At 35.7% G+C, this 14842-nt stretch overlaps 1 protein-coding gene across 2 annotated transcripts; it reads right to left on the reverse strand.

Moving 5' to 3' along the window:
* Positions 1–1316: 1316 nt before the first annotated feature.
* LOC105788059 (pleiotropic drug resistance protein 3) lies at positions 1317–14380 on the reverse strand. Of its 2 annotated transcripts, XM_012614758.2 has the most exons (24): positions 13975–14380; positions 13734–13857; positions 11534–11616; positions 11300–11384; positions 10407–10566; positions 10219–10295; positions 9916–9969; positions 9735–9825; positions 9337–9638; positions 8900–9181; positions 8501–8814; positions 7622–7782; positions 7415–7518; positions 6346–6499; positions 6121–6255; positions 5948–6021; positions 5523–5855; positions 5141–5431; positions 4908–4991; positions 4512–4645; positions 4046–4273; positions 3133–3304; positions 2366–2620; positions 1317–1646 (listed from the first exon to the last, which is right to left on the reverse strand). In XM_012614758.2, the coding sequence occupies exons 1-24, from the start codon at positions 14340–14342 to the stop codon at positions 1380–1382; spliced, it is 4332 nt and encodes a 1443-aa protein (XP_012470212.1). In that variant the 5' UTR covers positions 14343–14380; the 3' UTR covers positions 1317–1379. The 2 variants fall into 2 exon arrangements, with proteins under 2 accessions (XP_012470212.1, XP_052481896.1); XM_052625936.1 differs by lacking the exons at positions 1317–1646; positions 2366–2620 and having other exon boundaries at positions 3155–3304; positions 3981–4273.
* Positions 14381–14842: the final 462 nt, after the last annotated feature.

Below are 14842 nucleotides of genomic sequence, written 5' to 3' on the forward strand. Positions count from 1 at the left end.
ACTCAAGTTGTTAAAAAATAAGGTTACTCACAAGGGAAAGCTGATCACACAATGTTCTATTGACACTCACAAAGAGGTAGAATAGCAGTTATTATAGTTTATGTCAATGATATCATTCTTACAGGAGATGATGTGGATGAAATAAGGCGTCTCAAGGAGCATCTAGCATTGGAGTTTGAGATCAAAGACTTGGGTTCTTTGAAATACTTTCTTGGAATAGAAGTTGCTCGATCAAAAAAGGGTCTTGTGGTCTCTCAAAAAAATATGTGATTGATCTTTTAAAAGAGGCTGGGATAAGTGGTTGTCGCCCAGCTGACACACCAATTGATCCAAATGTAAAATTCGAAAATAAATAAGGTCGATTAGTTGATAAAGGGCAGTACCAAAGATTAGTTGGTAAGTTAATTTATTTATCACATATAAGGTTAAACATATCTTTTGCAGTGAGCTTAGTGAGTCAATTTATGCACTCCCCAATGGAGGAACATGAAGAAGCAGTGTTTCGGATTCTGAGATACTTGAAGAGTTCACCTAGAAAGGGCTTGAAGAGTTCACCTGGAAATGGCTTATTCTTTAAAAAATCCGAACAAAAGGGAATTGAAGCTTATGCAGATGCAAACTAGGCAGGCTCAATAACAGATAGAAGATCTACATCAGGATACTGTACATTTGTTTGGGGAAACCTTGTGACTTGGCGAAGCAAAAAACAAAATGTTGTAGCCAGAAGTAGTGCAGAGGCTGAGTTTAGATCAATGGCTCAAGGAATTTGTGAAATGATGTTGTTAAAAAGAATTATGGAAGAGCTGAGGAAAGCAATAACTTCACCAATGAAGTTGTACTATGATAGCAAAGCTGCCATTAGTATTGCTCACAACCCAGTCCAACATGACAGAACTAAACATGTTGAGATTGATAGACACTTTATCAAGGAGAAGATTGAAGAAGGCCAAGTGTGCATGCCATTTGTTCCTTCAAAACAACAGGTTGCTGACATACTCACCAAAGGGCTCTCTAAGACAAGCTTTGATTTTCTTATAAGCAAGTTGGGCATGATTGATATATTTGCACCAACTTGAGGGACGGTGTTGAAATATGTGAAATCAATATATTTTGAGATATGTTTTTAGGTAGATAAATCTTATTTAGGTAGATAAGTCTTAGAATAAATCATTTGAGATATTCTAAGAATATTTTATTTTATCTTTTAGTAGTTTATTAGAATAAGGGAATTATTTTCCTTATGTTTTATTAGTTTATTAGAATAAAAGAATTATTTTCCTAATTAGGTTAGGACTCTTTTCTCTATTTAAATTCAGTTGTTTAGTTAATAAAAGACAACAGTTTTATTAAATGCTCTCTTGAAAACTTATCAAGAACATCTACCTCCTTTGGAAATTCAGTGTTCCAATGAAGTATGCAAAAAGGGTAGCACAAATAACAGGGAAGATAAAGAGAAAAATAGCAACAATGCCTAAAGAACTGTGGTGAAAACCGAAGTAATCTTCAATAAAAGCTGCAACAGTTTTTGTTTCTCCAAAAGCTAGTATTTGTTTATCAACATCTCCATACTGGGAAGTAAGCATGCCATTCATTGCCCAAGATGTGGGACATATATAATACAACCAAATCCACCACTTTGGTATTTGCTGCAAAAGAAATGGGCACACATTGAGTTGGTATATACATATACATATATTTCCAAACTTGGCCACAACATGCAATGATCACATTTTCTTGTGTATTTTATCAGTTTATGTATGAGATGGCAAGCTTTGACATTGTCTCCCTTGTACATGAACCATCATTATGAATAAAACAAATAAATTAGAGGTCAAACTGGTGAGTCATCTGGGTCATCAGTTCAACCAGTTGTGCAGTTTTCTAAAAGGTTAAATATAGTAATTAGTTGATAACAATATGTATTTAGCTTAATGCTGTAGTTTTTAATATGTGGCTAAGAGGTTAAAAGTATCATTTACAAAAAAATAATAAAAATAAAAATAAAGGTTCAATAAAACAATCAGTTTTTTTTTCTAATTGAACCGGTTCACTAAAATCCCCGTTCATTGATATAAATTGGACTGAACAAGGCGGATTGAACTGATCTAACAAACTAGTTTGATCATTAACTAAGATTTTAGGATATTACTTGGCTAAGAAATTAAAATGATCTAACAAACTAGTTTGATCATCAACTCAGATTTTAAGAAATTACTTGGATAAGTACTTTGTAGGTACGCAAAAAATCCTTATTTATTGTATATATTAGATTAAAGAGGTCAGTGATGATCGCTTCAACTGATCGAATTGACTAATCCAATCATCAACTACTTATGCATAAGTACGTTGCAAATTAGAAACTTACTGGTTTTGGAATTATGAATCCAGCAAACAAATTCAGCATGGTGTAGGCAGATGAAGCCACAATGGAAGCCACTTGAATATTTGGAGTGAGTGAAACCAGCAGCATCCCTAAGTAATTGAAATATAGCAGTGTACAAAACATGCTGTAGAGTGCCCAGAATAACTTATAGGCTGACCATTCATATCCTATCATTGGATATGTGATGATCACATAAGTAATTGCTAGGGTTAACAAGTACGGAATCTCAACAAGCACCTACAATGTCAAAAACCAAGTCTTTAGGATGAATCAAGAAGCTATGTTACTCAAATTCAGTGTCAAATAGGAGGGATGTGTTTAATATTTCTCTAAGTCCATCTATGTATTTGGACTTGGAGGATCCTTGAAGGGTGTTATACCCATACGGATATTGGTATATATGCCAGATATGGATATTTCAAGAAAAATGAAGAGTCAGAGCAACATCAGGAAGCTATTTACTTGGACTGTATGCAAGTGTAGCATATGGATATGTACCCAACACAAGTATGTTCAATTGTCTAGATGCTTCTTTTTTCATGGATCTAGAGTCCTTAAAAATTTATAACCTCATACGCATATTCAAAACTATGTTATACACAGAAAAGAGATGAAGGAACTTCAAAAGGAAAAAAAACAAACAAAAAGAAAGTCCGACCAACGTCATCGAGAAGAGCCAGTAGAAAAACCCTTTGATTATTAGCTTGCAAACCAATTAAAGTTGTTGAGGAAGTATGAGAAGTTTAAACCTGTGCAAAAGAATAGGCCCATGAAGAGTACATTCCTGCAAATCTTTCCCGGTATAAAACTGTGCGCTCCGTTGAAACAAGTGGCAGAACTGTCGAACAATTGTTTATGCCAAAGAAAATTATAACTGCATACATCGAACCAGCTATACTGAACAGGTCTTGTTGGTTATTTCTGCAAAACAAAGGAACAGACCATGAAATTCAGTCCTTTCCAAATGGCATACTCCTTCAACTATATGCAATAAGCATTTATAGAATCCAATGCAAAGGTTTCCACATACTGTTAAAAAATTATTGTTTAGACTGTTCATACCATTCATACATAATGTTTTGATCGAAGATCTTAATTCTTCCATGTTTACGCGACAGCATAGAAGAAAACAGGTGCTGCACGGTATTGTTTGCTTTGACTCAAAAGCCTCACGACCTCCAAATACGGATTGAGTCTCTCTCTATATATCGAGAGAATTAAAGCTTGACATCCTTGTCAAACCCAATATGGAACAAGCAAAACCAGCTTGCACAGTGTAGCACTTAGTCCTGGGTTCTAAGTGGTAATTGCTCGATACGTTTGTGAAGACCAACACCCAACGTATTATCCATTTGACGAGAAAGATGCCTCACAAATGTAAGCTTAAGCCTTTACATATATATTATGTATGAATAGTATGAACTGTCTTAATGTAGAATTAGGGTGTTACACTGGCATCCAATCAATGTCGTTCCACTTGATTCCTATTTTCATAGCCACATATCTTTCGGACCAAGTAAATGGAAACCTTCATGCAAGAATGCATTACTGATTGCTATGAGCTAGATAAGATATAGAGAGAGCAAGCAGTTTCAACCTTTTAAGCATCATTAGCCAAACAAATGTAAAATAAGGCTGCATCAATGGAACGTATATACTAACATATTCTTTCCTTGCTGCCAGAATAGCACGCCGAACATAAGAGATGAGGCTGTCATAAAAACAATGCGCGTCAAATTGTATGCAGGGCTTCGCCAATACGATAAACACTGTTTCCAGAGGCATGCTTTGAACTGCTCCAAACCATTCTGGGGGAAGCGAGTAGGAAAATATAGATCTTTTGAACCAGGAGTTGGTGAGCTCAACTGCTTAACCAGCTCCTTGTTTTCCCTTCAAATGCAAGATCAAAACAATCACACTCATAAGATTTCCATATTAAATGGTTTATACATATAAGATTATAGTTTAACCTTCAAGATTAAAAGTACGTTTTTAGCCCACAATATGCAGTCTATGTTGCATTGAAAGATGATGCAGTAATGCAAAGTTTTCACCTTCTTTATGCTTTAGATAAACCTGGTTGTTTTGTTAACGACAGCCAATAAAAAATCCTAGTATCTTTACTTACTTGCACAAGGTGGAGCCTTTAAAAATTTGTGCAAAATCTATGCCATTTCCAACCTCTACGGATGTAGAAGTGACTTCCAACATCCATGTTGCTGGATTGTAGTTATCTTTAATCTTGGGCACTCCAGGTATATTCTATACCAACAATGGGGAAAAGAGTTAATCAGCTTCTGAACTGAAGTTATTCTTATCGAATACCACAACATATTGAATCTCAGCCAATAAGGAGCAACATTGCTCAAACACGACCATGAGTGCTGAATGCGGGTATGTTTTCAGCACAGATAAGTTTAATGTTTTTCTATCTTTTTTCATGTATTTTAAGGTTCTTTAGAGGGCAGTATCGCAAAGCAGTGTCGGAAAGAAACTACTGTTATAATTCCACAAGTTGACTGACCTGAAAGTATTCAACAACTCTCATGGAGTTCTGCCCCAATGGCCCACAATAGATAACATGTCCCCCGGTTTTCATCAAAATCAACTGCAAGAAGAGAAAAACAGAATGATTTTTCTCTTGGTTTTGTTTTCCACATATGGAGATTTTGGAAAAATAAGGTCTCATATAAGCTAAAATTTCACTGTTAACTCTTTGTTTTTTGGCAAAATAAAGGTATACATAATTACTATTACCTCATCAAATGCCTCAAATATGTCAATACTTGGTTGATGGATTGTGCAAACAACTGTTCTTCCCATTTCAACAACATTTTTCACTGCTCTCATTACAATTGCAGCCGCTCTTGCATCTAAACCTGAAGTGGGCTCATCCATGAATATGATAGACGGATTGGCAACAAGCTCCACAGCTATAGTTAGCCTTTTCCTCTGCTCAGTTGATAACCCATTGACTCCTGGAATGCCTACTAAACAATCTCTAACCCTATCAAGCTCTATAGTTTCAATGACCTTATTGACAAATTCCTGAGTTAAAATCAATAGAAAAGTTATCAAATCCTGCAACAAACTATAAAATGTTTATTCATGAGCTGAAAAAACAGGTATCGACTCATACATCTTTAGTTTTTGAATCAATCTGAGATGGGAGGCGCAACCAAGCAGAATATACTACTGATTCTTCCACAGTGATTAGTGGAGAGTGTATATCATTTTGCTCACAGTAACTTGAGACCCTTGCAAATGTGTCTTGAACCTTTGGGTACCCACCAATTCTAATATCTCCTTCTATAATACCACTAGTTTTTCTTCCAGAAAGAACATCCATTAGAGTTGTTTTCCCTGCTCCACTGACACCCATCAATGCTGTCAAAACACCAGGCCTGAATGCACCGGTGATGCCTGAGAGAAGCTGTAGCTTTTTATGCTTGTAACCCCTTTCTTTCATTTCCTGGGAAAAAAATGGCATTGCCGACTTGAAATTAAGAACTGCAGGTGAGAATTACATGAAAGATAAATGTAAACCAACTCTAGAGTATCTACCTGAGGAATGTTTACATAGTACTGCACATCCTGAAATGTCACAGTTAATGGCTCGAAAGGCAAAACCGTTTGTCCTGTGAGATTACAAATAACAAAAGTAAGAAGACTGGAAAGATATGTATAATCAACAAATCCGATGTAGTGGAAAATAAGAATTCTATTGCAATGCTCACCAGTTTTTGGTCCTGCCACAGTTCCTGGATCATTAACAGCGTGTTTACTTTCTTCATGTAAACCTTCTTTGTCATCTTTTCTCTGTAGTTGAGAGTACCTTTCAAAAGAAATCATTGTTCGAGACTTTCCTGGGGCTGAATGCATATAAATGTATGGCTTAGCACATATGCAGCAAAAGTTTATGCGTATTAAAGAACTTACAGTTCAGAAGAAGATGAACTCACGGTTCAAAAAAGTTAATGCCAAGGTAAAAACAGCATTGAAAAGTAATATGAACCCAAATAATGCTGCGACTGATATCCAGTAAAAGTAGCCATCAAAGCTCAATCCTCGACTTTCCAGAGTCTGTTGCCCTATGCTTGTATTTCCAGACATCACCTGTAAATGTAATTGAATAGAGATGATAATCATTTACAAATGAATTAACTGCTAGAATTTACACTTTTTTTTCCCTAATCTAAACAGAGATTTAATATAACGGTTGGTCATGAACATGAGAGTTCTTAGTGGTGGACAAACAGATTAGATAACTTCATACCAAATCCTTTTAGGAATAAAAGAAATAATGGAAGAAGTCATAGCAAACATCCATGACTCTTCCTTTTCTCGAAGTAACCATTTTTGACACATAACTAGATATGGATATGGAGATGTGACCCTCCCAATATATTGAAAAAGTTCAACGAAAAATGAACCTACCCGTGTTGGACACATACGGTATCCAACACTCACTCGAGTCTGAGTAATATAGGTGTTGAAGCTGGCTTACATGCAAACCATGAAGCAGACCAAGCTGCCCCGAGCCATGCAAGTTGCTGCTGAAGATCATGCAGATGTTTTGTTACTTCAATTGGATGTTTTGTTACTTAGATATGAACTAAGTTGTTAGCATGTTTGATGTAATTAGGTACTGACAGATTGATAAATCAGCTTTACCAAGTATACAAGTTATGTTTATCAAGTTTCTATGCTACTTAGTGGAGTTAGGTAAATGTTTAGGTAGCATTTTTCATCATTTTGGCCAGCTAAATGTCTGGTATATTTAATGGCTTTATGCCTTTATTCAATGTAATGAAAATCTTGCAAATTCTTCTTCATTTTCTAGTTTTTCTTGAGCACTTTTAAGTTCACAAAACTATAGCCGATTCTCTTGTTTGATCAGCAAGAAATTGAAGCTTATTGCTTAAATTTCTGTCTAAGTTTCACATTTTGTTTTCTTAGTTCTAACAATAGGATTATACCAACTACAACACCTTTGCTGCAATTATTATGGTTTGAGCAGCCAAACATTACCTTTTCCCACCGTGGAGCAAGAAACTCGTTAAAACTCAGGCCAATCTCACCATACGTCAATGGAGAAAGCCAAAATCCCCATTCCAACCAAGAGGGCAAAGATGCTGCAATCAATAAAAGCAAGGGTGGAAATAAACAGAAAAGCTTAGTTCTTAGGTAAACAAAATGTTATTCACACGGACTATTCATTGCATCATAAAATCTTACGTCTCGGGAGAATGAAGCCACCGAACAGCAAAACAATCATAATTGCTAGAGCACCAACTGTTGTGGAAGCAACTATAGTTTGGAAGAGAGAGGCAATGCAACGAAACATGGATATGGATGTTAAGTGAACACCAAAATATATAAGGAATTGGCGGAAGAACCTAATAAGAGTGAATAATATAAACCAAATTAGATCATATATGAAATTCAAAATTTCTAACATTAGGCTTGAAGGAATGAGAAATGGCCTTGACATGGAAGTTAACTTCCCTTGTGGGTTTCTTGAACTTGATCCATATCTAAAAGTGCATCATTTGAAAATGAGTTAAATGATTGAACTCATTACTAGGTTATGCATGAAGTTATTTTAGATATCCTCAAACTTCATGTCACTGTGCCACATGACCGGTACATGACTTTAGCTTTTCTTGAACAACAAAAGTTTTCTAAATGCAACCTAAGTTACCGAGACTTGGGTATAAGTGTCTAGTACATACACAACTGGATGTTCCATTTTTTTTCATGTACTTGCAGTCCTTGAAGGATCACATCTTCATACCATGTCTGTATACGTGGTAGATGACATCCATGAAAGTTAGTGTAGATATTGTCGAAATTCATGTTACAATGCCACATTACCAGTATAAGACTTCAGTTTTTGTTGAACAACAAAAGTTCTCTAGATACGAACTATTTTACTTGGATTTGGAAATGAGTGTCAGACACTGGTACGTGTCCAATAAGAGTATGCTAAATTTTTTCCAAGATTTTCATACAATTGGAGTCCTTGGAGGATCATATCTCCCATTCCCATATCCAGATATGCAGAAGACAGGGGTACTTGAAAGAAGATTTGAACTAACAAAGAATGCAACTGACCTTCCAACCTCAGGACTGTAGCCAATGACATAATAAGTCATAGATGTCCACACAAACGACTCCAAAAGTGAAAGAGGTACTTTAAGGATTGCCGCAGGAATCGCATAAGCCCATGCAGGGTAGAAGCACAACTCTCTCTGTTTGTAGAACACTGCAATTCTTGATACAGTCATGCTTAATTCCGGAAACCCATCGACATGAAGTATCACAAGAGCATAGAACAAAGAACCCATAAAGTAACTTGAATGGATGACATCAACAACCATTCGAGTTCGCAAGAAAGTAGTCATTGTTATTGAGGCAATTATGACTAGCTGCATAAAGAAACAATCCAATAATAATTTCTTTCAGCTCACAAATGACAAAAAAGAAAACAAGGCAACACCTAAGGGAAGTTACCTGTACAGATTTAAACACATAAGTGAAAGAGTTTCTCTTCATTAGAAGTAATTCTCTCATGGAGCAGGCTTTGAAAAGCTCCCATTTACTTAGGGAGTATGGTTTGAAGGATAGAGCATCTTTGTGGCTTTGAGACTTGTCAAATGGCTTTGAGAGTTCTTCATCTAAATTCTGACCAATATGATGCTCTTTGAATTTTTTTATGAAATGATCAACTGAAACATAGCTGTAAGGCTGCTGTTTATGGTACCAATACTGTTCTTGATCTTTTCTAGAGATTACCTGAATAAGTTTTAAAAAATAAAACTAACCATCAAAGAAATGAATGAAAAACAAGAAGTTAGGCTATGTTGCACCAACTATTTTTTTTTCTTGAAATACCTTGTCAGCCATATGTTCCTACTCGACACTTGCTACTATAAATCTCAAAAGCATACCTCCTGAAGGAAGTCAGCAATGCCCTTTCTTTCTGGGCACTTAAATCCACATTCCTCAAAGAACTTGCAAATGTTAGTGCGAGGGCCTTGATACACAATTTTCCCTTCTGCCAATAAAATAACATCATCAAAGAGATCAAAGATCTCCGGGGCAGGCTGAAGAAGTGATATCAATGCAGTAGCATCAGTAATATGCACCAGATGCTGAAGGCAGGACACAATCTGGAAAGCGGTTGAACTGTCAAGGCCATTTGATATTTCATCCATGAACAAAGCTTTTGCTGGCCCCACAATCATCTCACCTACACTCATTGAGAAAAACTTGACAATCATAACAGCAGAGAAAACAATGCTGCTTCCAAGAACTTATCAACTGTTCACCCGCAAACATCCACTACCTGTTGTCAATCTTTTCTTTTGACCACCTGATATTCCCCTTCTTATGGCATCCCCAACCTTGGTGTCAGCACAGATGTCTAGTCCAAGAATCTGAAGAACATTTAAATAACAAAAATCACTCACAGTCCATAAGAAGTTTGTTAAAATATTCAGCTGTATAAAAGAGAGGTGGTGAACTACCTTCAAAATATAATCAGTTTGGAGAGTACTTTCCTGACCTTTAACTGATATTGCCTGTGAAAACAGTTTCAAATAATGGTTACAATCACCAAAAGCATACATTCCACCGTGTCGAGCAAGAATAACGAGGAGCAAAAAATTCTAGAAATTTATAATTTGAAAGGCATTAAATATTCTTCCTTTATCAGTTTCCTGTCATATAGCAAACTCTCACTTTGGCCTTTGTCAAATTCCAGTCTGAATTGTGGAACATTGTCTCCATAATATCTTACGACTTTGAAAGCAACTAAGCTTGATGATTACCTTCATGTAAGCATCTATGTCGGGATCAGGTACAATTCCGGGCTGCTTTTCTCTTCGGCTGACTTCTTTCATGATTTCTTTATACACCAAATTTTTTTTTTTAAAATGAAACAGTACTAGTTGAGAACCTGACAAGACTACAACATTTACATGAAAATCACCAGTAATATTTGTCAAGGGACTCTTACCAGCTCGGCTGCCTATTCCTTGAAAACGTGCAGAAAAATCAAGAATCTCCCTAACTGTCATCTCTGGGGTATGCAGATCATATTGGCTAATATAAGCAGAGGTTTTCTGAGGAACAAATTCTTCTAGTCGGTAGCCATTATATGTTATTTCCCCCGCAACCTTTAAAGGACGAAAGAGTGGGAAGAAAACAAAAGTTATAAGGAACACATGATCGGCCTGGTGATCAAATTCCCACTAAGCACTTCTTTGCAAAATTTTCAGCTATAATACGCGTACAAAAGAAAATTGTACGAGAAGAAGTTTAGAACGGTGAACCAAGAGTTACAAACAAATATGGTTATTGGAAAAACCTATCTTAACTACTCAGACTTGGGCATGGTTGTTGGATACGGGTAATTGTCCAACATTGATATGCTTAGTATTTTCTAAGGACTTTTATTTATTTGGAGGGTCATATTTCTATAACAATGTCCAAATGTGTGTTTGACATGGGTGTTGGATACTAATACTTCAAGAAAATGAAGAGTCTGAGCAATATAGGGAAAACAATTCCATGGTGAATAACCATGCAAGAATCATAATCAATATCATGAAATGCAGCATAGATGAGGTTACAGAAATCTTAACCAACCATGTTTAAATTAATCTTTTTAAATGTTCTTAGGAAAAACAACAATACGTAACCGCTAAATTCAATATACATAAACATCAGTATACCAAGTAAACTCTGGAATGGTTGAACCAAGTTCCAAAACATTCTTAAAGTGAACTTTTGCTTAAATGTGGTGAATTATATACAGTAAAGTTTTCTTATCTTTCTCTTCTATTTTCAGCATGTAACTGCATCAGTTCACGTCACAATCAACACTTCCAGATATTTCTAAGATATTACCTTTAGGGAATGACTCAGCTTCCCAGAAAGCGCCAGCAATAACGTGCTTTTGCCACATCCTGGAGGGCCAAGCAATAAAGTCATTCTGCATGAAGAAAACGAGTCATAGTCAACCCAGGTCAGATATGTGGACTATGTTACTCAATAAAGCAGAAAATTCACTATTCCTATCATGGGTGCCTCTTTAGCTATAAAATATTAACTTAACAACTTCCGAGTACTCCATGGATATACCTTCCCGGTTTAATGATGCCACTCACATCATTTAGGATGCTTATCTTAGCTTCTTGTTTTGAACCTGGTAGATTGGTTAAACCCTGTTACAAGGACAAATGAAACTTAGCTGGTCTCCTATATGTGATTATGAGAGAGCGTAGCAAATAAAAGGCTCAATTGCTAGACGAGTATATGATAAAATCCACTATTGGACCCCTTAATGCATATAAAGAAAATTTATATTAAACAATTCAAGGATTCTTCAATAGATAAATGCAGAATTGTCAACAACCTTATCTTCAGAGAAAGCTTAAGCCATATCTAGATCCTCTATTCATAGAATTTCCGCTTATAACAAAAATATTTTTGTTTTTCTAAAGTTATGAAACACCAAAAGCTTCGAAAGGTGATTTCCATATCTATGATGTAGTCAGAAAGTTAATCCAACTAAGGAGAAAAGGTTACATCACTCAAAGTTTAGTGTGAACGTTGGATATAAGTATATATCTGTTGCAAGGTGGCAAACCATGCAACAACTCGCACAAATGGCGAACAGTTCAAATGTGAATCACTTGGTGGACAATCATCTGACGAATTACCTCGCAGACTATTGTTATGCGGACCATCATGTGAACATGCAAACTATCATGTGGACAATCTTGTTTCGGAAAGTTCATACACAACAAGCCTAGCGGACTATCCAAGTGAGAACAGAGCTGTGATCTATATGGTGAGATTGATGAAATGCGGAGTATATCCGTAGAATGTGCTTATGAACTGTATCCCCAGTTAGATGTTTTGGTGCACGCTACCAATGATGAGTGCGTGTGATAAGCTATAAAAGTAACATATTTTAATCTCATTCTTAATGCATTTTAGGATGATTAATTATGTAAATTAGTGAATTTGATTCTCCTAATCCTTTAAATTCATGTTTCTATACTTAGGAAAGCATTTGGGAGCGAAAGGAGCGAAAAACGAGCCAAAATTAAACAAATAGAGCTATTTTCAAGATCCACACAACTTAGGCATTTCCACACAGGCTGGGCACACGCCCGTGTAAGCCACACGGGCTGGACACTCGTCCATGTGCCGGCTTGTGTTGATTTCACACCTTAATTCCCAAATACGCGGAAAAACTCAATTTTTAGGCTTTTTGAGCATTCTAAAATTTATAGATACCCATTAGAAGAATACATAAGGGGGCAATCAAAGAAGATCGAAGAAAACACTCGAAGAAAACACTCGAAGAACACTGTCGGAGCCAACTCGAAAGCAGATCTCCATCAAGATTGAAGATCTCCTTTTAATTTATTTCTAAGATTTATTAAGTTTCTTTATGTCTTGTGGTTTTTCTAACTTTGAAATGTTTTCATTCAGGATTATGAACTAATCCCCTATATACCTAGGAGAGATGAAACCTATGATGAATCCTATTATTTAATTTATGTTTTATGCGATAAATACTTGATTTTTGTTCTCAATTATGTATGCTTATTTCTTATTTATTAGAGTCAAATCTAATAGGGGAATCCATAGATCGAGTTAATGCGATGATAGGAGTTTGAATTAGAAAGAAATTTCAATTAATCAACCTAGAGTTAGTTGTTTTTACTCTCAAAAGAGATATTAACAAAATTTAGGGATTTCCACGGATCAAGTCACAACTGAAAAAATCATTTAATTCAGATTCATAATAATAAGTGAAGTCTAGGTGGATTCTTTCCTGGGTATTGTCTATTTCATTGGCTAATATTTGATTATTTTCTTGATTCATTCTCTGTTGCGTTTATGGTTAAATTAGTTTAGTAAATTTAGAGTAAAACACATCTCTCCAAATTGTTGACTAAATAATAGAAAAATGATAATTATTAATACTTTTAGTCCTCGTGGATACGGTATTCCCTACTCACTATAGCTATACTATTGCATGTTTAGTTTGCGCATGTTTTTCCAAGTTTCAAGATTATATTAGTGGGGTTTGTTGAGTTCTCTTGAAAAGAAACTTATTGTAAAGTTTGAAGAAAATAAAATATAGAGTAGACTCGTTATACTGCCAATTCTCTGTTTTGCTTTCTTTCTTTGTTCATAACACCAACAATGTCCAACACCAGTATATTCAATATTTCTAAGTTTTTTTTCCATGTATTTTTGGTAGGCATATATGTTCGAAATTGTGTTTAAAATAAATAAAAAGTGTAAGGGGAGAGGTACTCACTGAAAGCAGGCTTTTAGTTGTGTTCCAGAGTGTGGGAAGAGGCTTGCCACGAACTAACTCGCATTGTGCTTCAACATGTAGATTCTTATATCTTACTTCCACAGTCGGCAACTTTACCCCAACCCTGAAAAACAAAGTTATAAATAAGAAGAATATAATGTTTCACTGAGTTATATTATTTTAGCTATTGTCTATGAATAAAAAAACTAGAGCAAATGTGTGAGAAACGATCATTGATTACTTGTCAATTCTATGTCTAAGCTTCTTCAACAAACCCAAGTTATCATGTTCTATTTGTTTGATGAGCTTCTCAATAAACATATGGCGTTCGTCAGCTCCAAGTTTGGTGACATTAACTACCCGTTTTCCTTTGACATAATTCCCACTGCCTGACGTTCCATTTTCTTCTTCGTCGTCAAACAAGGCAGTATTAATCCGTTCAAACGTCGGCAATCTCTGAACTTCTGCCCATTGCAACTCATATTCACTATGATCACCATCACGGAAACTTGATGTTCGACTTCTAAACGAAGACCTGATGCTCCTTCCGATCTGTGCCAACTCAAATCGCAAAGACTCTATCTCATCGGAACCCACTAGTTGAGCCATTGTAGGATTGGCTTGCGAGCACTTAAAAAGTTAGAACAAGAAAGACATGAGTGTACATGATTTTATATATATATATATATATATATATATATATATATATATATAAATGTGCATAAACTGGACGTTGAAGAGGGAACGCAATGAGTAATGGATCATGTCACAGTCGCTAACAGCAAGCAAATAGGCGTTGAAAATGCCGGTGCTGGCACAAATGCTGTCTCGGGTCAGTTTGATTCCTTACAAATTTGGTCTTTTTTTTTTAAGGGTTCCTTACATATTTTGTTGACGACAGCAGAAAGCCATTGATGGTTAAACAAATATTGTGAATACATTAAGAACTTAATGAAGTCTTAAGAAACAAACATTATAATATTTAGACCGGCAAGTATCACACTGAAACTATTAAATATTGAAACTTGGACCCAGCAAAAGAAATTGAAACTCGGAAATATTCACTCCATTGACTTTAATCTACCCAATTATTTTATTTAATTGTAATT

Source organism: Gossypium raimondii, chromosome 2 (assembly GCF_025698545.1).
Source record: "Gossypium raimondii isolate GPD5lz chromosome 2, ASM2569854v1, whole genome shotgun sequence".
Classification (NCBI taxonomy): domain Eukaryota; kingdom Viridiplantae; phylum Streptophyta; class Magnoliopsida; order Malvales; family Malvaceae; genus Gossypium; species Gossypium raimondii.

Bases quoted from the DNA above. Each gene is read 5' to 3' on its own strand.
- LOC105788059 (XM_012614758.2), bottom strand. From the start codon at position 14,342: ATGGCTCAACTAGTGGGTTCCGATGAGATAGAGTCTTTGCGATTTGAG. The intron at 11,617-13,733 runs GTGAGTACCTCT...TCCTTGTAACAG, and splicing joins CAACTAAAAGCCTGCTTTCA to GGTTTAACCAATCTACCAGG. The intron at 9,639-9,734 runs GTAGTGGATGTT...CAATGAGTGTAG, and splicing joins AAAGAAAAGATTGACAACAG to GTGAGATGATTGTGGGGCCA.